This window comes from Macaca thibetana, chromosome 20 (assembly GCF_024542745.1).
Source record: "Macaca thibetana thibetana isolate TM-01 chromosome 20, ASM2454274v1, whole genome shotgun sequence".
NCBI classification, from domain to species: domain Eukaryota; kingdom Metazoa; phylum Chordata; class Mammalia; order Primates; family Cercopithecidae; genus Macaca; species Macaca thibetana.
In genome coordinates, this window is record NC_065597.1 from 11,543,164 (window position 1) to 11,568,169 (window position 25,006).

At 59.0% G+C, this 25,006-nt stretch overlaps 3 protein-coding genes across 7 annotated transcripts in view; 1 reads left to right on the forward strand and 2 right to left on the reverse strand.

Annotated features, from left to right (window-relative positions):
- The window catches only part of PRMT7 (protein arginine methyltransferase 7), a 49,824-nt gene extending 39,950 nt beyond the window's left edge, over positions 1-9,874 (forward strand). For 3 of the 4 annotated variants that reach the window (XM_050773326.1, XM_050773327.1, XM_050773328.1), the window contains 5 exons: positions 837-998; positions 2,076-2,150; positions 4,260-4,420; positions 5,242-5,338; positions 5,585-5,788. In XM_050773326.1, coding sequence (XP_050629283.1) covers positions 837-998; positions 2,076-2,150; positions 4,260-4,420; positions 5,242-5,338; positions 5,585-5,782 — 693 coding nt within the window. In that variant the 3' untranslated portion in view covers positions 5,783-5,788. Of the gene's footprint in view, positions 1-836; positions 999-2,075; positions 2,151-4,259; positions 4,421-5,241; positions 5,339-5,584; positions 5,789-6,283; positions 6,470-6,578 lie in introns of those variants that run through there. The other variant, XM_050773329.1, reaches the window with a different exon arrangement.
- SMPD3 (sphingomyelin phosphodiesterase 3) overlaps positions 6,824-25,006 on the reverse strand; it is a 92,044-nt gene continuing 73,861 nt past the window's right edge. For both annotated transcript variants that reach the window (XM_050773336.1, XM_050773337.1), the window contains exons 3-9: positions 19,233-20,768; positions 13,392-13,467; positions 13,127-13,282; positions 12,159-12,248; positions 11,890-11,953; positions 10,012-10,168; positions 6,824-9,776 (exon numbers count right to left, since the gene is read on the reverse strand). In XM_050773336.1, the coding sequence (XP_050629293.1) occupies positions 9,675-9,776; positions 10,012-10,168; positions 11,890-11,953; positions 12,159-12,248; positions 13,127-13,282; positions 13,392-13,467; positions 19,233-20,555 (1,968 nt within the window). In that variant the 5' untranslated portion in view covers positions 20,556-20,768 and the 3' untranslated portion in view covers positions 6,824-9,674. The remainder of the gene's footprint in view (positions 9,777-10,011; positions 10,169-11,889; positions 11,954-12,158; positions 12,249-13,126; positions 13,283-13,391; positions 13,468-19,232; positions 20,769-25,006) is intronic.
- Positions 15,378-17,607, reverse strand: LOC126944084 (uncharacterized). The gene has a single exon (XM_050773381.1). The coding sequence runs from the start codon at positions 16,896-16,898 to the stop codon at positions 16,206-16,208; it is 693 nt and encodes a 230-aa protein (XP_050629338.1). The 5' UTR covers positions 16,899-17,607; the 3' UTR covers positions 15,378-16,205.

Here is a 25,006-nt window from a genome sequence, read left to right on the forward strand (position 1 = left end):
GCACTCTCCCAGGTCGCCTCCGTCCCGAGCACCTGCAGATTCCCTTCCACACTTCATGGTCCTCAGCAGGATCTTCTAAATCACATTCCTTCTGATTTTGAACCCCTCTTGAAAGCTTTTAGTGACACCCACCACCCCCGCCGCTGCCGCCTCCGGGATGAGTCCAGCCCCTTATTCTGTCCTGGCTCCTGTCCAGCTCCACACCCTCACCTTGGGGGACCTTGCTGTCTCCTGGCCTCACTCTTGCCTCTGCTGCTCCTCCCTTGGCCGTTCAGGCTCCTTGCCATGCATTTGTTCATTTACTCACAAATGTTCACGGAACATCTGGTCACGGCACTGGCCCACTGCTGGGGATGCTGGGCCGCCAGTCCCTGCTCTTGTGGTGCTCAGAGCCTGGGGAGGGAGATGGAGTAAGTCCTGAGATAAAGTGTCCAGTGAGGGTTGGCAGGATGCCACTCTGGAAGCCCCCTCTGGCACATTTATTTCTGGGGTCCCGCCATGACCCCCTTCCTTGCTTTTTTCTGTCGCATGGGGTCAGCTGCACTTTGTCTGCTTCCCTCTTCCACTCTGCTCTCCTGAGCAGGGGACTCATATCTGGTTGTATTCTTTAAAGCCTCCAGGGCAGGTACAGAGTGCCTTGCTGCCTTGCTTTTTGACTGAGGGAGAGAGGGACTGAGGAGGGAGGGAGGGAATGAGTGACTGAATGAGTGAGTGACTGAGGGAGGGAGGGAGCGAGGGAGTAACTTGAGTGACTGAGTGGCCTATTGCTCCCTGTTCCTGTGAACGCTCCTGACACCTCCTGACACCTGGGCCCTGCTTCTCGCCCTGCTCACCAGGTCTCTCTCCTCCTGGGCGAGCCGTTCTTCACTACCAGCCTGCTGCCGTGGCACAACCTCTACTTCTGGTACGTGCGGACCGCTGTGGACCAGCACCTGGGGCTAGGCGCCGTGGTGATGCCCCAGGCAGCCTCGCTGCACGCTGTGGCTGTGGAGTTCAGGGTAGGCCACCCAGGGGGTGTTGCAGAAAAAAGCAGAGGAGGCGAGTGGGGAACCTTGTTTTCTTGCAGGAACCTTGGGCGCCTGTAGAGCAACTCGGGCCTTGATGATTGGAGCTTGTGTTTTCTTTCTGTGTCAGCACACTGTGGGGTTGAATAGAAGATGCTTGCCTTTTTAAAAATGCGATAATTTGACATACGAAATGGAAATGGCTGAGTGTTGTCATTTTACAATTGTGGCTTATCAGAATAATTAAAAAATATAAACTAAGCGTTTCAGAAGCCACGCCGTGTGGCCTGCTCTGCTCTCGTTAAGAGCCGAGGCTTTAGTTGTTAAAAGCATTTTGAGATGGGAGAGTCAGCTGCTTTATGCAAGAAAAAATGGAAAAGCTTCCTTTTAGTTTTCTCATCAAAGCAGAACCACAGTCACAAAGTCATTTTGGGAAGGGCAGTTTTATTAAAAGGATTTCGAAAAGCTTTGCCCTGGATAGAGAGCGCATCTCATTTGATGAGAGTGGTTTTCTCTCTCAGCTGAGTGGCTCCATCACACATTCTGGGCGTTTCTCCTGTGTTACTTGTTTACCTAATCAGATTTCCACATGAATACTGGTTTTCGTGGCCAAAGAGGGGATGTCATGATCCATGCGTGTGACCAGGAGGGAGGGAGGGAAGGCCATGTGGCCTGAGTGTCCTCTGGATTCCTCTGGGCAGGGCCTTTTTCTTTCCCCGGCATCCTCGTGAACTGGAGGTGATGCTGGGGAGAGAACTGGCTTACACATTTCTTCCTGAAGAAATGGTGTTGAGGATGGCCCGGATAGGAGTGTGCAGCCCCCAGCCTGGTAGCTTTGGCTGACTGTCCCTTATAGGAGAGGACTCAGGTGTTATGTCAGAGCTTGCAGGTTCCCGCCCAACCCAGTCTGTTACAGAAACCGCTGTGGGTCTTTGTTCTCTCTGAGCCCCTTCATGCTTGGGGGTCTCTTTCAGGTGTGCAGGGAACAGCAAGATGTGCCTCTTGTTCTTGCTGCCACACTTCCCTGTGCCCTGGCGGGCGGGTGTGGACGGGGCTGCTCCTTCCTCACAGGACCTGTGGCGGATCCGGAGCCCCTGTGGTGACTGCGAAGGCTTCGACGTGCACATCATGGACGACATGATTAAGGTAAGCAGGGCCACACTGCGCAGTCCCGCCCACCTGCTCCTGTGGCACAGGCCTCTGACAGGGTCCTGGCTTGGGCAGCACAGGCTCTTCTGTTGGGGGCAGTGAGGTCAGGTGCTGCCATTTTGTGTGGTTCACCATGAGCATTGCTTGGTACCAGCCCTGTTCTTGGCTCCGTGCTGTCACCCTGAGTCAGAATCTCCACTGGGCCCACATGTCCCGTCATTGGAATTGCCCCTGCCAGTGCCCGCAGCTTGTTTCCTATTGGGGCAGCCTTTCCAAAAACAGTCTGGGAACCTTCTTAGTCATTTCCACGGTGGGGGCTCCATTCCCGGGGAGGGGTACCTGAGGAGTGTCCCACAGGTTATTTACATGGTGTAGGGGTTGGCAGCGCCCTGAACAGTAGTAACTGGGCCCACGTTCCCCAGAACCATGGGCCGTCCTGACAGTGCCAGTGGTTCTTGGATTCATGGGGACTGAAGCTGAGAGTCCTGTTCCATCCATGTGAGAGGGGCGGGGTGAGGAGCATGGGCCGTGCTGTGTATTAAGGAAATGCACGTGGCTCCTGCTTGTCATCCCAGCACTCTGGGAAGCTGAGGCAGGTGGATTGCTTGAGCCCAGAAGTTGGAGACCCGCCTGGGCAATATAGCAAGATCCTGTGTCTACAAAAAAGCCAGGCATGGTAGTGCACACCTGTATTCCCAGCTACTCAGGAGGCTAAGGTGGGAGGATGGCTTTAGCCTGGGAGGTCGAGGCTGCAGTGAGCTGCGTTTGCGCCACTGCCTCCAGGCTGGGTGAGAGAGGAAGACCCTGTCTCAAGAAAAAGATCTCATGGACACCAGAGGGGCGGGAAGCAGTGGCGGCCCCGCAGCGGCGGCCGTGCATCAGGAGGTGGGGCTTTTCTGCCTCTGCTCACCCTTCTGTTCACATTTTCCCACAGTGAACATGGATTGCCTGTGTGTGAACACTTTTAAGTAAATTAAACCTAGTGGATATTTTCAGTTTGCATCTTGCCTGCCCCTCACAGCAGATCACTGACTGTTCCATGCTTCTAGAAATCTCCTTCGTGCTGAGCCCTACGTGCTCTGGATCCATGTGCTCCCTTGGGCCCCTGCTCTCGGCCTGCCCACCCTGGCTGTCCCTGTCCCCTCTTGCTGATACGGTTCTGCCACTCTGGTCCTGGGCCAGTGTCTGTCTCTTGTGTGCTCAGGCAGATGGCCGAGAGTGGTGGGTATCCCACAGTGGGGCGCCAGGCATTTTTTTACGCTTTCCAAATCCACCTGCCCTTCCCAACCCTCAGCCTGGCCCTTCCAGTGCCCTGTCTTAGACCTGGCACCATTTCACACGACCAGCCAGGCCCAGGGCCCTGGGCATCCTCCCTTGAGAGTCCTCCCATCCCCTGCCATTGGTCTTCGTGCTCCCAGTGAGCCTCCAACCCAGGCTGTCCCCCGACTGCTGCCGTCCTGGTTTGAGCCCCTCCTGCTCTGGCCGTCCTCCACAAGGAGCCCACATGAACTTGTAGATCTGAGTCTGGCCACATCCCCACTGCAGGAATGCCCTGGATAGCTCCCGCACGCCACCCCTGCAGAGTGGCCCAGCTGGCCTGGATGCCCTGGCCTGCTCTCCTGGCTTAGCTCTATCCTCAAGGCCCCCTCTGGCCCTTCTGCCGGCTCCCATTTGACTGTCAGCTCCCCTCCTCCAGGCAGCTTTCTGCATCCCTCCTGGATGCAGGTGCCCCCAACCTGCCGCCAGGCACCGGGGCTGTACTGTCACGCATTTATCCCTCCCCATGGCCTGGGGCCCACCTGTCAGGGCCACACAGCTTTCGTGGTCGCCAGGTTTCTAGGTGCTGGGTGTTCTCACCAGTGACGTAGACATGTAGTCCTCAGAACAGCTTGAGACAGGCGACACCACCCCATCTTAAAAATCCGGAGAGCGAGGGCTCAGAGCCAGCGGTGCCTGGGGAGCCGCTGGTCTGCTGGGCACTCAGCATCTTTATGGGAGAGCACACACCCCTTGTGACTGCAGTCAGTGAGAGCCAAGCCGGGGAGGGGTCCCTCTGGCTGGCTGCCGGCCTGTCTCTGCAGCCTCCAGGCCCCTTTCTGTTCGCAGCGTGCCCTGGACTTTAGGGAGAGCAGGGAGGCTGAGCCCCACCCACTGTGGGAGTACCCGTGCCGCAGCCTCTCCGAGCCCCGGCAGATCCTGGCCTTTGACTTCCGGCAGCTGGTGCCCCCACGGCCCCTGTGTGCCGAGGGCACCATGGCGCTCAGGAGGTGGGTGTAGGGAGGGCCCCGGGGGGCAGGGAGGGGCTGCTGCTTGCCCTTGGAGTTCTCACCCCCATGGTGAGCACAGCTGGCCTGGGAGACGCTGACACGTGGATGGGGTATTCGTCCTTCCCATGACCTTGCCCTTCCCTGTCAGAGCGGCCCTACGTGTGTGGTGGTTCCCACGGTCCCGTGTGTGCCAGTCGGCCGGGGGAGCCAGGGAGGGCGCTGCTCACTCCCCACAGCTGAGGCTCCCTTGTTGGATCACACCTCAGGAAGATGGGAGCTTAGTTCCTGTGGTCACCGATGCACCATTTTCCTGAACCCTCCTGGGAGCTGAAGCAGGTCAGGGTCAGGGAGTGCTGCTGGCGTCCAGGCACGGGCAGCCCTGTCCCACTCCGGCCCTCACCCCACCTCGCCCGAGGAGTGACTTCTTCCCCGGAAGCGCCTCCCAACTCGGGACAGGCAGCCAGGCAGGGTGGGCGCCGCCACCTGAGCTCCCAGGGTTGCTGTCTGGGCTATCAGAGGGGCTTTCCAGCCTTCAGTGCCAGGCTGTGCCTCAAGCCCCCCGGAGCCTGCAACCACACTGGCCCTGCCCCATGTGTAGCCTGGCTGCAGGGCTCGGGTTGGCTCAGGTCGGGGCTCGGCTGCGGCTGTTCTGGCTGGGGTTTTTCTGAGGAACATTCAGTTGGATGTGGCACTAGGAGCTCCCGGAGGGGCAGGAAGGAAATGGGGAAGACCACAGGTTTCTGGAAAGCAGCAGGAGCTGCAGCCGTGCCCCCCTGCCTCTTGTGTGACTGCTTCTGCTGGGTCCCCCCTCTCCTTGGCAGGCCTGGGAGGAGCCACGCAGCAGTGCTGTGGATGGAGTACCACCTGACACCGGAGTGCACGCTCAGCACTGGCCTCCTGGAGCCTGCAGACCCCGAGGTAGTACCTGCGCGCCGAGCCCCAGTGTGCGTGCAGACCCTGAGAGCAGGCGCCGCCTGGGGAGGCCTCCCTGCCCCTGTGCTCCGGGTGTGTCTCACAAGTTCTTCGGGCCAGATGATGACCCCCTGGGACATCTGGCCCCTGCGCAGCTTCTCTCTGCTGCGAGCTGCTTGGGCTGGAGGCTGGCCAGGAAGGAGGCTCCGGTGCCAGGGAGCTCTCACCGTCTTCCTGCTCTTCATCCTACAGGGAGGCTGCTGTTGGAACCCCCACTGCAAGCAGGCTGTCTACTTCTTCAGCCCTGTCCCGGATCCCAGAGCACCACTGGGCGGCCCGCAGACGGTCAGCTATGTGGTGGAGTTTCACCCCGGCACAGGCGACATCACCATGGAGTTCAGGCTTGCAGACACCCCAGACTCACCACTCCTGGGCAATAAAGTGGCCTGAGGGCTGTGGGTTCTGAGTGGCTCATGGCTTTCTAGTGGGGAAGGCTGAAGGCTCTCCTCTCCTCTCCGGGAGCTGCTCGGCCTCGGGGATGGGAAAGACTGCGCCATGTTGTATCTTTGCACTGCTGGCCTCTGGCTCCAGCTGTGGCAGGGAGCATGAGAGGGTGACTGAATTTGGAGCCCTGGAGGGGCGGGGGAGACCCCCCTGCTTGTGCTTCCGAGGTGCTGAGAAAGCTCCAGTGTGGAGACATCTCTCCCCAGCTGGGGAGGAAGTGGAACCACAGGGGGCTTGTGGGGCTGGCGGGTGCGGTTGTCCACGCCACCCTTGGCGAGCAGTCCCCATGGCAGCCTGTCCTGCCCGTCCCACTTGGGGATCTCCGGGTCTCTGCTCCTCTGGCTTCTGCTGGGAGGGTGGAGACACTGAATGTGGCTGGGTCTCTGGGGCTTGAAGACCCTGGCTGGGCCTGGGTTCTGGCCCTTTCATCTGCCAGGTAACTTCAAGCCACATCCATCGGTGTCTGGCCTCAGTGCTGCACCAGCTGGTAGCCTGCCAGGACCTGAGACTGGACACAAGGCAGCTGTTCCAGAGCAGTTACTGAGATGCAGACCCAGGAAAGTGGCTATCAGAGGAGCCGCGAGGCAGCCCTGTTCCCTGTACCGCCCTCGGATTGGAAAGCCCCTCCTGCAGGTGGGGTACAGCGGGGAGCAGCCCCTGCCCAGCCCCACTTCACCTGAGAGGCCAGAGGCGCCGTGGCCTTGCTTCTCTCACACACTAACCCCCCTTGGTTAGGTCCCAGCTCTCAGGTAACAGCAGACACCAAGTGAGAGAACCCAGTGGCCTCTGGCTCACAGCTCAGGAGGTGAGGCTTGTGCCAGGCCAGCCGAGCCGCCTGTATGAGCAGAGTTCCGGTGTCCTCGGATTTAGGCAGACTTGGGCAGCTCCTGTCCTGCAGTTGGAGGCAGGAATTCCATCCCCTGCCCCCAGGCATGCCCCTGAGGCCTGGACCCAGCTTGTCGCTGAAATAAGTGGAGAACACCAGCCTTGAGCCTCACAGTTTTATTTTCTCCTCGTTATCCATCCTTCCTTTCAGCACCAATAAGGAAAAAGAACACCTCTCTTTTCAAAATATCTTATCAGGTGTAAAGATTTTTCTTCTAGGGAAGAACCGTCTGGATATATATTTGATAATGTTACCAAAACCGTAGGTGTGCTTACCATAGAAAACCCCTAATGTCCCGTGAAGATACAATACAGAAAAAATACAGAAATTAAAAAAGTTTTTTTATAACAGTATTTCTAAATCTCAGCAAGTTAAAAAGCAATAGTTAAAAAGCATCAAGATTGATATACTTAAAACTTAAGGTGGTTATGGACGAATGAAAATGAACATTTCCTTCCTCAGCGGCCCCCGCGCCTCGTGGCTTCCTTTGAGACTGGGCCTGAGGCAGGCACAGAGCCTTGGTGCGGGCCACGGGTGACCCGTGTGCCCACCCCTGCTAGGCCTTAGATGCCACAGAATCTGAGATTCAGCAATGTTTCACTTAAAAATCAGTGGAAGGGCCTGGCCTGTACACAAGGCCCGGGAATCCACAGGCAGCCACTATGGGACACGTGGGTAGGGGATCCCGGCCTTGGCGCTGAGGGAGGTGTGCAGGGGCCTGGGGGCCGCACGTCCTTACTCTGGACACCAGGACCTGCCTAGGCAGAGGCAACCTTGTGATGACAGAAAATGACTCGCCTAAGGCTGCCTGTGAGGTGGGAGGGGAGGAGCGTGCGGCCCTGACTCCCACACCTGCTGCCCTGGGAAGGGGGTGCCTGGGTGGGGAAGCTATGCTGGGGTCTGGTGTGGGGGCCCTGCCTGGGCCTCAGCTGCTCTGTGCAGGCAGCCAGCACGGGCTTGGGGTTTAGGGTCCAGGGCCAGCCCAGTCGCTTGTGTGAGCAGAGTCCCAGCTGCTTCAGGGAGTGGGGGGGCCTCCACAGCATGAAGCCCAGTCAAGGCTCACAGGCCAGACCCTTGGAGGGGCGGGCCGAGTAGAGAGCCCAGCAGGATGCCCTCCCTCAGCAGCCCCTTCCTGGCTCTGGACTCTAGGTGGCAGGGCTTGGATCCGGGCACAGACGGTGCTTCCCAGGCCAGGTGAGTTCAGACAGGCCAGTGTCACAAGGACGCACGTCCTAGCGCCAGGCTCCCCGGGCTCCGCGGCGTTGTCTGCCCCAGCAGAGGGCTGGGTGTCTGGCTGGCTGCGTGGCCTCCTCTTGGTCCCTCTTGCAGCTCAATGGGTGACAAGGCACAGCATCAGGGCACCAGCACCAGGAGGGGCTGACAACAGACAGCAGGTCCTGGTGCTCCCTCCAGCCTCGCCAGGCAAAGCCAGCCCTGGGCCAGGCTAGGTACAGGGCCAGGGCACCACGAGGAGCGGAGGTCAGCGGGGATTGTCAAAAAGTCCCTCAAGTTGAGTCTCAAACTATGAAACAGACAAAACCTTCGCGGCATGACAGGAGCAGCCCTGGCGTCTGTTAAAGGCAGGTGGGCAGAGGCAGTGCTGCCGCAGGGGCCTGGGGGCTGGAGGCAGATCGGGGACCACAGGCTGTTGGCCAGCTCTGCCATGCTGAACCTGGGTGCCAGTACCACACCCTGCCCTGGGCATGCGGCAACTGTCAGCCTCGCTGCCCCAGCCCGTGCACTGGTGAGGGCCAGGCTGCTGTCTGCACCTTGGCTTCCTGCCTCCTAGGCCGGGGTCCCCTTGTGGCCTTGGTGTTGGCTGGGGTAGCTGTTGAGGATGGGCCTGGGAGACCAGAACCGCAGACCCAGGGGGCAGGCAGGGGTTCCTGAGCTCAGCCGGCACGCGGGTGGGGCACGTCCCCAGGGAGGGATTGGTCCCGAACCAGAGAGGTGTCCGGAGGGGAGAGAGGATTGGCAGAAAGAAGAGGATGTGTTGGTTTTGATAGAAGAGAAGCTACAAATAGGTTATTTTCAAAATCAGGATCCCCCCACCCCCCTTTATACTGTGAGTCCCTTCTTCCTGTAAAAAAAAAAAAAAGTGGATGCTGTCTTCTCGGATTCCCCGTTTATGGCTCCACTGCCCAGATGGGAGGCCCCCAGAGGAAGCCCGGGGCGCCAGAGCCTGCCGGACCCTGTTGTGCCTGGGCTGGCGAAGGGACCCTGTCTCGGGAAGAGCAAAGTTCTGTGAGTGACTTACAGACCCTGTGAAGTGAGGGTTGGTTTTGCGATTAACCTTTTTCTATTTTTCTTTTTAAAATGTAATCGCCCTTGAATGGGAGACCCTGGGAAGAGCCCTGGCTGGCTGGTAGAGACGCAGCCCTGGGACCCTGCGGGAGCCAGCCCACACCGGAGGCGGGAGAGCTGGCGGCCGTGCCCAGGAAGTGCTTCTTTGGCTGGTTCTGATTGTGTTTGGAGTTTGGCCTTGGGTGAGGCCCGAGCAAGGGGTCTGTGGCTACAGCGTGGCACGTGGCATGCGGGCAGCGTGCATGCGAGGGTGCAGGCATGCGAGACGACATTGGCAGCAGACAAAAATAAAGAACCCTGGACGAAGCTTAAGAAGAGATACAGAGAGTACATGAACCCGGTCCTCATACTAACCCACGGGTTACAAACTCGGTTGTGCTGTAGATTTGTAGAAAATCACGTTGTGAAAGAATGGCACTGGTTAGGCAGCTGGAGGCTCCCGGGGCGGGCTGACTCCTCTGTCTGTCTGTCTGCAGTGAGGCCCAGAGGTGCAGAGCAGCGCAGCTTCCAGGTTCCCGGGCACTGACTGTGGCTCCCTCCCTGTTCCTGTCCTCCTCCCCCAAGCACCAGGAGCTCGATGGAGGGGACACGGCCCAGGGATGGGCTGCGGCTCCAAGGGCTGGCAGAGGCCCCGCTGCTCCAGACGGTCTATGCCTCCTCCTCCCCTGAAGACACAGTCAGTCGCATGGCTACTGGCAGGTGGTCCGTCAGGCCGGACAGCTGGGTGATAAAACTGAATTCTTCCACCTCCTGGGGCGAGTGGGAGAGGGGAGAAACAGCCTTGGTCAGATTCCAAGGGCATCCTGCAGGGAGCGGGCTGGGGATCCCCGAAGTGAGGCCCCTGGCTGGGGTGGGCTGGGACCTGGAGGACCTGGGGCCCTAAGGGTTTGAGGGAGTGACGGGGCGTGGGGTCTCAGGGAGTCAGCTGTCGAGAGCTGCAGGGCCCAGGCCCCACTCTGTCTTTGCATGGGCCCGCCCGACTCACGGCCTTCCAGTCCGGGCACAGCCCCTCCTCTGCGTGCAGCATGTAGTCGATGCGCCGGCCGTTGCCCTTCAGCAGCTCCTTCCGCCCCTTCTGGCCCGAGCTCTTGCTGGTGGGAAACGCCAGGTACTCCCTGCGGCCCTCCTCGCTCTCCAGGACCCTGTCCACACATGCAGGAGGCAGGTGAGCCCCCATGCCCGCCCCTGGGCCTGGCAGGGGCTGTTTGCGGAGCCATGGTCTCCCCCCAGTGTGGGAGCGGGTGGTGGCACCAAAGCTCTGGGTTTAAGATCTGTCTCTCCTGCAGGCCCAAAAAGGGCCTCAGCTGGGGGCAGGCCCAGTCGCCTGCGGGTTCCTGGCTGAATCGGGGCTCCGGAGCCTGTCGAGGTGTCCCGTCCACCCCAGCCTGGCCAGCACTCCCTTTCCCTTTCTGAACTCGGACAAAACTGATCCCACCCGTTCCCCAGAATGGGCTTCTGCCCTGAGCCAATAGGGGGGCTGTTTTGGGGAGCTTGGTCTTTGCCGTGAATCTCGGGGACCCCTGTGACTGTTGTTCCCAGGTTGACTGGGCTGAGGGAACCAGGAGAGCACCTCCGAGGAGTCTCATGTGGGGCTGTCCCTACGTGGCTGTGTGACTCTGCTTATGTCACCAAGCCTCCAAGCCTCCGTTTCCTCCTCTGAAACGAGAGTGGTTGCTGTGGGCCCCAAGACACTTCAGGGAACAGGCTGTCATCCTGCTTCTGAGTGAGGAAACCCATGATGGTGCTAGGGGATCCACAGGGAGGGCAGGACACTGGAGCGGGGGGATGTGACATCTGGAATCCCTTTCTGGCACTGTTGCCCTGAGACAAGCAGTGTGCCCGTCTCCTTCCTGTCAGCCTGTCCCCTGGGGCCTCAGCACCACTGGGCCAGAGACCTAGGACCCCCTCCTGGGAGCCCCCACCGCAGAGGGCAGGCTTGGGCCAGGGCCTGGGATGGGAAGTGCAGTGGTGAGAGACCCTGCACAGGCCGCCAGGTCGATGAGTGCCTGGACGGATGGAAAAGGGGCACCCAGTGAGGCAGGGCCTGCAAACATGGGCTTCCACAAGGTTTTTTTCAGCCTTAAGATAAATACACTAATGACATTCAGAACATTGTTCCAGCTCAGAAATGGAATCCGTCACTGTCCTTTGCCTTTGATAATTAATTCCAGCGTCAATGATCTGAGAGTTACTGGTAGTCATTTTTTAATCATCATCTCATAAAAAGAATTTTCTCAGCATAGGATGATGTTTCAAATTTAGTCTATAATCTAATTAATTGGCTTAAATTAGCTGCAAGGAACCATCGCCATGACTGCAGTCTCAGGCTGTGAATTATAAATTGGTTCTGCTGTTGGCCTCTCAGATGTGTTCTTTATGGACATCTCACCGGGCTCAAGAATGAATGTTGGCTGGGATGGAACTGTGTCTACTTTGAAAATGGTCGGTGTGTTATTGCTGCTGGTGTCTATTTGCCTGATTGGCACTGCAAGCTACCAGGCTGCCTGCAGCAGGCGCCATACCCAGCAACTCTTTCACAGGGGTCGACCTGTGGCCTGGGCAATTCCAGGCCCTCTCCTGTACCCAGCAGGCCGAGGCCCAGCTCCTGAAAACAGGTTTAGGAAACACCCCTAGAGATTTAGCAAGGCCAGTCCCCCTGGGCGTAAGGGCCTGACGTCCACCTGCCTGGCCCAGCTCCCAGCTCTCAAAAGCTATCAAAGGTGGGATGAGGGACAGGTTTCTGCCAAACAAAAGCCCTCGTGAGCCCAAGCTGAGCTCTTCCGCGTGGGTCCTGCCCAGTCCCTGTCTCCACCTGAGTCAGGGCGTCAGTGCCTTGTCCCCAGCCTGGGAGTGCAGTGCTTACTTCTGCAGGTTGTCGGGGGTGCACACGTCCTCATCATACAGGCCATTCGTGTCCAGCAGAGTACCTGCGGGCGAAAAGGGGACGACAGCAGTTGCTGCAGGTGGGGCCCAGGCAGCCTCTAGGGCGTGGTCTCTGTGGGCACGGGCTAGCCAGGGGCAGCAGAGTGGGGCCCTTCCCAGCAGTGAGGTCTTGGGGGCAGGTCCTAGTGGTCTTTGAGGGAAGCCTGTGGTGAGCCCAGTCCCCATCTTCCTCCTCCAGTCCCAGCTCACCGATGGCCCACGGCTTCTCCTCCCCAGGCCCCAGGCGGCAGGGATCCCTGTAGTGGGTGAACAGGGAGTGCTGCTGCTCCAGTTTGTCGTCTGTGCGGGGAGGGAGGAAACACTGAGGCATCAGGGGGCTTTGCTGTCCCACACGACCTGCGCCCCTGCTTCCCATCAGTTACTCCCCACATGCTGCCAGGTCCCCGTCCTTTAGGCCACTGCCCCTGAGTGGGATCTCGGTCCCAGTCAGGTGCCCCCATGCTTCATTTGTCGCTGCTTTTCTGTGTCCTTGAGAACACCTCCCCGAGCACACGCCCTGGTTTTCGGCCTTCCCTCTGAGGACAGTGACAGTGACCACTATCCTTGGACAGAGGAAAGAAGGTCCCCACAAGGTCCGTATGGTCATTGGATCCACAGATCAGTTATTTACAGCAAGTGTTTGCTGTTTCACTGATGATGAGTCTTTTACCCTAATGGTTTAAGGCGCAATTCCCAGGGTTCAGATCCCTGTGCAATCACTGCCTGGCTGTGTGACCTTGGGCTGGTTCTGCAGCCTCTCTGAGTCTCAGCTTCCTCCACCACACCACGTGGAGACATGCAATGCTTCCCTCTCAGGGTTGTTAAGAGACTTAAGTGAAACAGCAATTAGAATGGCAGCTGGCTCAAAGTGAGAGCGCGGCACCCCGTTGATGAGTGTTACTAGTGGACTCGTCCTGCGTCTGCTTCAGAGGCCCCCAGCCTTCCTTGTCAGAGGTTCATTTTTAGGGCATCTCTGTTTCCAGCTTTCTAGGCAGAGCGTGGGCTCTTCCTGTTCTAGGATTTCCAGGGGGCAGAGAAATCAGTCTTGCTAAATACCCCACCCACACGCTCTCGAGGAGCAGGAATTCTCTGAGCTGGTAACGAAGTCTGTCTCGCTGTGACTGAGCCCACAGCCTCCCCAGAGCTGGAGACCCGAGTTGGGAGGAGCCCGGCCTCACCAGAGGAGCAGTTGTCAAAGTTGAAATCTCCGCAGACGACATCAAATGCCACCAGCTCCTCGGGGTTGGCTGTGCTGGACGAGGAGGTAGATTTTCGGAAATCAGCCAGCCAGTCCTGAAGCAGGTCCAGCTGCCCACACCGGATGGCGCTGTCCTCTGCAGGGCAGAAGTACAGAGACTGGATGATGAAGCTGGCCCCAGACCCCAGCTAGGCACCAGGCGCTGATCCCATCCCTAGAAAAGCACAGGCGGGTGGCAGCCCTACCTTGCGGGGCGTGCAGGTGTGTGCAGGCGATGTACCCGACGATTCTTTGGTCCTGAGGTGTGCTTCCCACCTGCACCTGGGGGAGGAGGGGGTCAGTGCTGCCACCTGCCAGTTGCCGTGGCCCTGAGAGCACAGGACGCTGGCAGTGCCCACCCACGAGGTCAGACCCTCACAAGCCAGGCTCCTGGCTAGATTCTAGGGCCTGAGTAAGGACAGGACGCGTCCTGCTTCTAAGAGCTTACGGATCTGGGCTGGAGGCGGATGCTGAAACTCTCGGCCTGTGGCGTGGGGAGAGCCGGTGGCCATCTGTGCAAAGCGTGGGGGAAGTGCCGAACCGCACCAAGGCTCCCCCAAGGCCCAGGTCCTGCCATCTCCCAGTGACCAGCATGGCCACGGCTCTTAGTTCCTTGTCCACTCCTGCCTGTGGCTCTTTCCTCCCTCCCTCAGTCACACCCTGGTGCTCTCTCCCTCTGAAATCTCAGGGGGTTGCCCCTGTGCCATGGTGTGGCCTCAGAGCCCACCCCACATGGTAAGAGGCCCAGACCCTGCCCCTCCTGGCCTCGTCGCCTTCTGGCTACATGGTGAGTCATCTGCTTTATAGGCCGTGGTCCTGTCGTCCCCAGTCTTGGATGAGAGCTCGCTGGTCCGTGTCCTAGGCTGGCCCCTGCACACCCCTGGCTCCATCCTGAGCCCACTGTGGTGGCAGCCTCTTCAGGCCTCCCCTCTGCCCCAACCTCCTGCTTACCTCCTTTACCCAAGACAGAGCCTTCCACCCGCCAGGTGGCTGGTGACCCTGGCAGGCCCCCAAAGACGGGGTTAATACAAATGAGCATCTCCACTGTACCCCACAGGCAACTCGTAACTGCCCTACCCCAGGTGGGGGCGAGATGGGACCCTCGTCAGTGCCCGGCCCAGGAGAGGTGAGGGATGGCCATGGAGACACCCCACACAGAGAGGTTGCTCGCCGGCTCCTCATCCCCTACCCCTGGGATTCCCTCCCTCTTGTGCCTCTGTGCCCTCCCCGAGCTGTGCAAATCCATTCCAGACTGGGTTTCCCAAGACGAGGAGACCCCAGACCCAAAAAGCACTCCAGGGAGGTAGCTGGGCAGGACACGCAGCCTCTCCCAGTTGTTGGCTGAGGGCTGAGGGCTGCAGGGTGGGTGCCCCGCATCTGTGGAGCTCACAGCAGCGCGAACATCACAGCCTATCTGCTCCAACAGCTTCGATTGGCTCTGTCCTTCCTTTGCTGCTGCGGTCAGTCGGGCTGGTATTATCTCCTCCCTCTGGAGGTCCTCAGCAGCAGGAGCTCCCGGACTTCTACAGCTCTCCATCCCCTTCCCAGCCCTAACATGCACAGCCTTCCTTCCCCGGCACCCAGGGGTATGGAACGTCTGGCTGTTCGGCCCCATAGGTTCACCATTCACTTCTTGCTCACAGACAGACCCAAACCTTAGCCTAACAGCATCCCTGCCCCCGGAATGGCTGTGAGATCACGCAGCATTGATGGTTCTGCTACAAAAACAAAATATTTATGAAGCTGCCATGCTCAAAAGCCCACATGAGGCTGGGCACGGTGGCTCATGCCTGTAATCCCAGTAATTTGGGAGACCGAGGTGGGTGGATCACCTGAGTTCAGGAGTTCGAGACCAGCCTGGCCAACGTGGTGAAACCCCATCTTTACTAAGAATACAAAAATTAGCAGGCGTGCCAGGCACAGTGGCTCACGCCTGTAATCCCAGCACTTTGGGAGGCCGAGGCGGGCAGATCACAAGGTCAGGAGTTCGAGACCAGCCTGACCAACATGGCGAAACCCTCTACTGAAAATACAAAAATTAGCCAGGCGTGGTGGTACGTGCCTGTAATCCCAGCTACTCAGGAGGGTGAGGCAGGAGAATCACTTGAATCTGGGAGGTGAAAGTTACAGTGAGCCAAGATCATGCTACTGTACTCTAGCCTGGGCGACAGAGTGAGACTGTCTCCAAAAAAAAAAAAAAAAAAAATTAGCTGGGCGTGCATGCCTGTAATCCCAGCTATCCGGGAGGCTGAGGAGGCCGGAGAATCCCTTGGACCTGCGGGGCGGAGGTTGCAGTGAGCCAAGATCCCCCGTTGGACCACTCTGGCTTGGGCGACAGAACGAGTCTCTAAATAAATAAATAAATAAATGGCCACACGGGGGCGCCATCTCCAGGCAACTACTGCTCCTCCTCCGTGAGGATCATCTCAGGCCGGGCGTGCTTGTGCTGGGGTGGGGCGGCGCATGGATATTACTTTGCTGGGTCCTTATAAGGGCTCAGGCACGTGGTAAAGCGATGCCACTTTTACCGTTGAACACACTGAGGCCAGAAGTTGCGTCGTGGGCCGGGGTCACAGGCTCACGTGGTCTAGGCAGCTTCCAGTGGGATCTGTTGGTCGGAGCTGCTCTGCGCTGCTTTCTGAGGGACTGGTGTCTTTGCCAGGTGTCTCCTCAGCAGCCCGTTTGTTGGTCTTAGGCGTAAGCCTCTCACTCACCCAGCACTTGGTGTCACCTGCCCCATGCTGCATCCCGGGCAGGGTCGGACACCCGCAGGGAGGCCTCAGACTTGGCCTGCACGACGAGAACCCACTGGAGGAAGGAGTGGCGAGGCCCTGCTGCCTCCCACCCCGCTTCTCCCTCCTCATCGGCTATGTGATCTTGCCAAGACCCACTTGATTATTTGCTGGGCCTTATTGATTCCTGGCTCGTGGCCTTGGGAGCCACAGAGCCTTGTGTTTCTCTTGCAAAAACAAACAATCACACGAGGGGCTGTGCCTTTGAGTCCTGGTGGGCAAAGACTGTCAACAGGAGAGGCATCCAGAATGAGGCTCTATTGTAGGTGAGGAAAAAGGGATTCCAGTCCCTTCCTTCACAGAGCCACATTTCCCTGAAGGCTCCGAAGTCCCACACGGGAAACCACGAGGGCCTTCCGGGGAGGAGGGGACCGCTGGCTTCTGCAGCGAGTCCCTCCGGCATCCCGGCCCCTCTCCGGCTGGGCCCCTCCCTGAGGCAGCCGCATGTACTTCACTTCGCCGCCCTGGGGTCCGCGTGTGGCGGGCACACCACAGCTCTGCTGTCCTGCTGCTCTGTCTGATGGACAGACAAGACCCTGGGCATGAGGGCAGAGGAGCCCATGAAGGGAAGAGTGGATTGTGCGGGCGGCCGCTGAGGGAGCTCCATGAGGTGGTGTGGCCACATCCAGTATGGGACCAAGACAGGCAGGGGCAAGGGGTGCAGGGACTCCTCGTGGGGTTTGTGGCTGGGGCAGGGCTGGAGCTAAGGGTGGCGGGGGGGTGGGCGGCGGGGAGGTGGTACAAAGTGAAGGTCAGACTTTTCCTGAGGCAGTAGAGGGCATAAGAGGAGTCACACCTGGCCTTGGACAAGGAGGACGGGGGACAGCTGGAGGGGAGGGTGACCGAAACCACAGCAGGGCTGATGCAGAGGAGGGGGCCTGGGCCAAGGGAGCTGGAGATGTGGGGTGCACCCAGGGCCATCTGGAAAGTGAGCTAGGGGCCGGGGATGTATGGATCGGGCACAGGACAGAGCAGCCAAGGTGGTCCTTCTGGCTTCAGGATGGCAGAACCCGGAAAAGGGGCAGACTGGGGCAGAGGCTGAGTCTGGTTTGCGAGTGAATGGGGATGTGTCCTGGAGGCAGCCAAATGCGGGGCTGGGGGCTTGGGGGAGAGGTCTGGGCCAGTTCAAAGCAGAGGGGCCTTAGAAAGGACAGAAATGGAAGCTGCAGAGTCCCACTCCCAGGCAGGTACCATGGTGGTCTCTGGGAAACCCCACTGCAGAGCAGCCAACCACGGCTCCAGCTCACTGCAGCCACATGGGGTGTGGAATGTGGCGGGCCTAGGGCTGCTGAGAGAACCTGCAAAGTCTGTGAAATATCTTGATTTTAAAATATTGGTCAAGGTTGGGTGTGGTGGAAAACGCCTGTAATCCCAGCACTTTGGAAGGCCGAGGCAGGCGGATCACCTGAGGTCGAGAGTTTGAGACCAGCCTGACCAGCATGGTGAAACCCCATCTCTACTAAAAATACAAAATTAGCCGGGCATGGTGGTGCATGCCTGTAATCCCAGCTACTTGGGAGGCTGAGGCAGGAGAATTGCTTGAACCCGGGAGGCGGAGGCTGTGGTGAGCCGAGATTGTGCCATTGCACTCCAGCCTGGGCAATGAGAGTGAAACTCCGTCTCAAAAAAAAAAAAAAAAAAAGGTCAATACAAAAAATTTTTTGAATGTCATAGATCAGGTTACAGTTTGAGACCCAGGAGGTACAGGAAGATGAAAAGAACTTTCAGGACAGAACCTGGGAGGAGGGGCTGTCCCAGGGAGACATTGTTGACCTCGGTGGGAACTGTGAGGGTGCCCCATGGAGGAGGGAAGTGGGAGGTGGGGAGAGGATGTGTGGATTGATCTGTGCAGAAGTGGGCTGGGGTAGGGGGCAGGGGAGGCCCCGGCCTCTGAGCCACCTGTAGTAGGGTGGGAGTGAGGGGCACACCCTCCCACCCTGGGCCTGACAACACATCCCCTTCTTCCCCAGAAAGTCACTCTAGCTGCTGAGACAAAAATATATCCAGAGAACAGAACACCAACGAACCATATGCCAAAATGGGAACGCTGGATCTATCTGTCAGGAGCTGCTTCAATTTCAGCATCCCTTGCAGTTAATGAAGAGCAGAGGACCCAAACTCTGGGCCTGGCACAGCCACACAAGAGCCATCGAGGAACCAGAAGTGGGGGCCAGGGCCCTTGCTGTCTGCCTGGCTCCTGCAGGGCTTGGAGACAAGCACCGCCACTCCTGGCAGGCACCAGGTCGTGCACCAGTGTTTCCCTGGGCAGGCAGAGCGTGGTTGCTTCTGGAGGGGAACTGCGAAGTGAGGAAACCTGCCCTGGGCAGGCCTCTGAGCCACAGCCCTCCCTGCAGAGCTGCCACTTTTTCATGTCTCACCCTAAAGGGACAGAACCCACATCTGAAGCGGCTGCTGCCTCTCGGGGCAGAAAGCCCTGTGCTGCATCCACTGGCCAAATGATGCTTCAGAAAACTCTGGAAGCACCATGAGCGGCTTTTGGATAGAGAACAAAAGTCAACACTCTGAGCGTCTCAGGCGCAGTGGAAGATAATGTATAATGACCAAATTACCACGGCCTAAAAACTCCTCCAATCGAATCCAAATTAGCAGAAATAATTATGATTCACTTTAATTAGTGACTATGGAAGCGAAACCATGGCTGGTGGGCAGACAGCCTGGCAGGGCAGCTGCACGACAGCCAGGAGGGAGGGCTGTCCAGGCCAGGGAAGCTAGTGACCTCAGTGAGCCAGGCGGTGTCAGGGCCTGGAGACATGAGGGTCCCATCTGCCTGCCTGGTGCGCTTGGTCTGGGCTGGTCTCTCTGCCTCGTATGAACAGACAGGGGCCCTGCCTCCTGCTCTTCCTCGCTTTATCACTGCCACCATCTCCACGACCACCATCGCCACTCTTACGCCAGCTTGGAACCCTTCCCAGGTCTTACTGCTCTGGTCCACTCCCACCGTCTCCTCACTTTACAGGTGGGGAAATGGTGGCTCAGAGATCGGAGGAACGGGCCCAGGATCACTCAGATGGGTCTTTCTGAGCCCAGAGCCTCGGTGCTCATCCCTGCATTCTTGTTGACTGTGTCCCGGAGCCAGGGCCCTGTGGTTCATTCAGCTCCAAAGACCGCGTCTGCCTCCCACTCCAACCTCCCACTCCAGCCCCCACAATGATGACTCCCCACTGCAGACCCCCTGCCCGCGTGGCTCTAGGACCGGCGGGCGCGTGGTCCTCGGGCTGGGCCGAGGCCTCCTACCTTGAGAAACAGAGCTCCCTTAGAGGCCAGGGCGTCGTCATTACACTTGTTGGGGTAACAGTGATAGGCCACGTCCATGATGGGGTAGCGGCTGGCAAAGAGGAGGCCGCTGTTGAGACACTTGAAGCTGCAGCAGCCTTGGCAGCCGTAGACCCCAACGTCGTACAGGATGTACTCAAAGTAGCCGTGCAGCTGCTCTTTCAATTTGGTGGCTGCCCGCTTGTCAAACACCTCCTGCAGGCACAGGAAGTCCAGGTTGGCGGGGAAGAAGGCAGAGACCTCATGGTCGAAGGCCTCGTCGGGGTGCCGCCTCCTACGCGCGGCCGCCTTCTTCACCACCGAGGCCTTGTACAGGAGCTTGCTGTTGGCACCTGGTTCCCCGCTGGCACTGGTGTCTGGCCCAGCTCGCCCCTTCACCAGGGACTCCCTGGAGGCCGAGGGGCTGCCCAGGCTCCCCGAATCCCCGTCCTGCTGATTGTGATTGGGCGTCTGGCCCCTCGGGCCCCCGCCAGCTCCGTTCCTGGCCTGGCCCCCGGGCGCAGGGTCGTCAGCTTCGGGTGGCCGGCTGCCCTCCTCGCCACCGATGCGCACGATGCAGGCATCCTCCGGGCTGCTGCCGTCGACAGGGTCCCCAGAGGCTGGGCCGTTGGCAGCCTCATCACCGGGGTGCCGCCCGCCGTCACCCTTGTACTCCACAGAGGCTGTCCTCTTAATGCTCCCAGGGACGGCCCGGGCCACCCCATCGCCGCCCTGTGGTGACACCAGGCTGCTGAAGCTAGCGGCGCTGATGGAGGTGTTGGTGGGGGAGTCGATGTAGATTTTGATCTGGGGCCGGGCGGCCCCATTGCGGATCCTCTGCCCGATCTCCTTGGCCCTCGCTTGGGTGTTAAAAAGGTTGTTGATCCGGGCGAGTGAGTCGGGCAGGAGGCAGACGTTGGCAGTGGCGAAGCAGAAGCTTTTGCCAGGCCCAGTGCCCTTCCATTCACTGAGCAGGGCTGCCCCACCGGCCAGGCCCTTGTCTTCCAGTCGTGAATAGATGTAGGGCCGGCGGGCCGACTGCAGCGGGGACCAGAAGAGGAAGCCGAGAAACGCAAAGGGCAGCGAGGCCACCAGGAGGGCCAGGTAGATGGGCGTGAAGAGGGCGGTGCAGAGCAGCTGCAGGCAGCACGGGTCGTCCGCCCGCTGGCGCTTCTCGTAGGTGGTGGGTATGAAGGAAGCAGCAAGCCGGTCCACCAGCCAGTAGCATGGGAAGATGAGGGCCCAGGACACACAGTGCAGGGCAGACAGACAGCTGTTAGGAAAGGGGGTCGTGTACAAAACCATCGCAGCTCACTGGGCGCCGCAGCCGGCCCTACTACATGGTGTCCGTGGCAGCCGCGGGCACTTTCCTGGGCGAGGGTGGGCGAGGAGTTGGGGGCAGCTGGAGGAGGGGTCACCTCCTGGCGAGATGCAACTCTGGCTGGTCAATGGTGAGTATTGGCCAGTCGGTCATGGTTCACCTCGGTGGGCCATGCCAAGGCCTACCTACTGCAGACCCTGCAGAAACAGAAAGTAGGGGGACTGTTTTTAGTGATCTTAAGGGAGCGGGTCAGATATGGGGCCGTCGCCCCAGCTCATCCCACTCCTGCTTCCCCTGGTGTGAGCAGGACAGTTCTGAGAACCAGGCTGGAGCCAGCAGGCTCAGCAGGTGGCTGGGAGACAGCCCCAGCACACCACTTCCTCCATCCGTGCTGTTCTCTTGGAGCGAATAGCTTGGTGACATGACTGCCCCTAACTAATCTTCTTGACCTTGTAACCCAATTGCTTGAAAATAGCCCTGGTTTCCAGAGAGGTACAGATCTGTGGGTGCAAAGGGAGCAGGCAGGGCATCCTAGAGGACGCCTGGGCCCACCCTAGCCGGGGGCCGCTGGAAGCCCTTCAGGAGCCAGGGCGGTTTTTAGAACGGGAGAGCAGTAACCCTGGGTCAGAGGAGCCACAAACATGGCCACTCGTCACGGAGTGCCTGCCAGGTAAGGACAGAGCAAGAACAAACGGCAAAGCAAAGGGGCCAGAGACGCCTGGAGCAGAGGGCAGTATGGCTGGCAGGGCCACAGGGAAGGGCGGTCCCCCTCCGTGCACAACTGGGCTCTCACTGTGGCCCCAGCCTGCAGGGTCACACCAAGCCTGGTGTTTCCACTCCACTGACCATGGGAGAAACCCCCCAGCAATGACGATCCCAGCACAGCCTGGGTCTTACCAACTTCCAGAACCATCAGAGTTCCCGACAGTCCCTGTGACTTTTGGAGAAGCTCCCTGGGGCTGTATGGGTCTGGCCTAAGCTTTAACCGCTGTCCCTCATGTCCTCCAAGATGCAGCCCAGTCGAGACCCATAGCCACCTGAATAAGCCCACCCTGGGTCCTCTGTGGGAGCCACAGTGGGTCTCGGAGCAGACTCAGAACTCTGCCTGGGCAAGGCTGCCAGGTACATCTATTGTGCTGAATGTAAAATCAATAAAGACAAGCATCTGGAGTGTTTGCCCAGCCTCCAGGGACCCACGTGTCATCACCCCATCCGGGAGCCTGTAGAAGTGTAACCCAGACTTTTCATAACTAGAGCAGTTGGGCCACTCTTTCTCCACCCACTCTCTTGCTGACTCAGCCCAGCTCCTGCCCTGGCACTTTGGGGGGTCTGAGCCCACGGTGCCATCTGTCCTGGCCCCACACCTTCACCTCCTCCTGAATCCATGGTCACCCAAGCCAGGGACCTAGGTGTCACCAGACTCTGCCTTCCTTCAGTCCCCATCATTCCCTGCCACTCCTGCTGAACCCCCTGTGCTGGCCCGGGACTGCATCACAGTTCCCCAACTTTATCAGCCTCCACAAGGGCTGCAGGGACGTTCTCCGTGTAGTCCGCTGTGTCACAGCTGCCTCACACCTACTGGAGCTCCCTCAGCCCTTAGTGGGGAGCCCAGCCCCTCCGTCAGGCCTGCGGGTCTCTGCAGCCCCCTCCCCTGGATGCCTGCCTCTCACTCGTGTCCCGTCCCTGCCTGCCATTCCCCATCCCTCCGCCCCTCGCCTCACTCACCCTTTCTCTTTTAAGACTCAACTTAGAAATTCCCTCCCTAGAAGACCTTTGGACCCCTTGCCCCGGTGGCTTAGGTGTCTCCACTGGTGGCTCCCATCCCCACCACGTGTGGCCTGGTCTCTGCAGTTCTATATCACAAATGCTATGGGATGTGGCCACCTGCCCAGCAGACCGCAAGCTTCAGGAAAGAACAGGCCGCACAGGGGCGCCCTAGAGTCCCAGGCTTGCCCTGGCAGGTATGCAGGAGATGGGGGATGAGGGGAGGTTCACCTGGATGCCTCCAGCCAGAGTGGGGGCAGCTGTTTTCCCACCTGCAGACGGGGTTTCTGTGGGGCATGTCAGCCCAGGACAAGCCTGCAGCCACCATCTCTAGGGCTTAGTGTCTAAAGGTGAACTTGAGCTGGGTCTGTATCTGGTTCTGATAAGCAGCTTCACAAGGCTGTCACTCTCCTCAGGGGAAATGCCATTGAAGCCAACACTGGAAGGGTGCAGTTCGGAACAGCACATGTGTCTATGCAGACCACAGCCGGGCAACCCGGAGCCTTGGGAAACCAGCTCTGCGTTGGGCCTCAGTGAAATCTGGGACATGGGCATCTCACTCTGCGGCCAGTGCTTGTGGCTCAGTGCTCAGCGGGACTGGTGGGTGTCCAGGTCCGCCCCCGCCCGCCATCTGGCTTGGGAGACTCCAGGACGTACTCCCTCATTCTTTCTTTAAAATCCCAGCAATTGCTGCAAGATAAATCAAACCTGCAGAGGGAGCGACAGCCCACTCGCTCTCCCTCACCAAGCTGGAGGGTTCCCCCCTGCAAACCTGCAGCCCTCATTGTGTGGAGCTGGCTGCCTTCACACTGGCTGGACTGACAGCCACAGGAGGGGACACGGAGCCACCCACAGGCACCTGTCTGTTGGACCAGCTGGGGCCAGAGGGAGAGCTTGCAGGTCCTGTCTCTGGGGACAGTGGGGGTAGGATGGGGTCTCCCAAGGCTCTCCAGCCACCAGTAGTCCCTGTAGTTGGCACTAAGGCCTCAGGGTAGGGGTCCAGCCCAGATTCTTGGGGCCACCTGGAAGTCACCCCAGTGTCATGAAGCAGGGCCGTTCCTGAGTCTCCCTCATCTCTGTGACCTGAGGTCACCAGCCCAGCCTGGCCAGCACCATCCTCACCTGAGTTCCTGCTACTGTCCTACTGTCCTCAGCCTCAGCCACAGCCCCAAGCTCACCACCAGTGTGCAGAGGGTCTTCCTAGACACAGCTGATCCTCTCTCTCCCCTTGGTGGTCTCATTGTCTTGGGGGACAAAGTCCAGTCTCCCAGTCTCTGTCTAGGGGCCCTTTATGCTTCTGCCCCCACCAGCTCTTCCCTCATCCACCCCTACCCTGGGATCCACCAGCAGGAAGGGCTGTGCAGGCTGAGCTCTGGCATGAGGACACTTTTTTTTTTTTTTTTTTTTTTTTTTGAGACGGAGTCTCGCTCTGTCGCCCAGGCTAGAGTGCAGTGGCTGGATCTCGGCTCACTGCAAGCTCCGCCTCCCAGGTTTACCCCATTCTCCTGCTTCAGCCTCCCGAGTAGCTGGGACTACAGGCGCCCGCCACCTCGCCTGGCTAGTTTTTTGTATTTTTTTTTTTAGTAGAGATGGGGTTTCACCGTGTTAGCCAGGATGGTCTTGATCTCCTGACCTCGTGATCCACCCATCTCGGCCTCCCAAAGTGCTGGGACTACAGGCTTCAGCTACCGCGCCCGGCCGAGGACACTTTTGCAGAAGGATTTGGGAGGAGAAGGTCCATCCTGTCTGCACCATGCTGCCCTCCTGGCAGAACTGGCTGGTATTCCACAGTGTGGCCAGAGCTCCCTTATGGGTCAGAGGAGGGTGCAGACTCACTTCATCAAAGGGTTCCTAAGGGAATTCCACAAACCTGCTCTCCCATGTGGCGCATCCCTGACACTGGTCCATCAGGGTTGGGATCTGCTAGTGGCTGAGATGGGGCTATGGAGTGTGTAGAAGAGACAGACTCTCTCCTCAGCTGCCCTGGGCCCCCCTTTCTCCTGCTGTGACCCCAGAAACCCTCTGGGCAAGCTCCCCATGGCCCTGCCAGCAATGGTAGTGAGCGGCCAGTCCTGATCTTTATGCTTCTCCTGGGCCGGCCAGAGGAATGTCTTTGGTCCTTATTCAGGAATTGATGGGATTTGAGGTGACTGGCAGCTGGTGGCCATGAGTGGCCCACGAGCATTCCTCTAGGAAGTGGCAGACCCAAGCACGTCAGCCCTTCCTGCTGCCCTTCCAGGCCCCTTCTAGTGACTCCAGGTCCCCCATCCATAGCCCCTCGCAGCCTCCCAGCTGCTGCCCCCTGCCCTGCTCCTGTGTGCGGCCCCTGCCTCTGCACAGAAGCTGCTGGTGCAGGAGACACAAAAGGGATCGCCACCCTGGAGCTGGTTTCTAAGGCTCTGTGGTTAATTATCTTGTCTCAGGGAAATGAAAGGAGGGTAAATAAGCAACAACACATTAATTAGTCTGATCTACACTTTCCCATGAAAGAAGAGAACTAGAGTTAACCGTTAGAGGCTGGCAACTTTTCAGAGAAACCCCGAGTCCTCAGAGAGGTGGCCAAGGCAGGATGTGCTCCCCGGCCCGCGCCCGCTGTGTGGCGGTGCTCAGCCGCACCGGTGCCTGTCCCCTCCCTGTTGCCTGCACTCCTTTGGCCTCCTCCCTGTTGTCT

What these genes read in the sequence shown, in the direction of transcription:
- LOC126944084 (XM_050773381.1), bottom strand. Translation starts at nt 16,898, where the DNA reads ATGGCCCTGGGTGCACCCCACATCTCCAGCTCCCTTGGCCCAGGCCCC.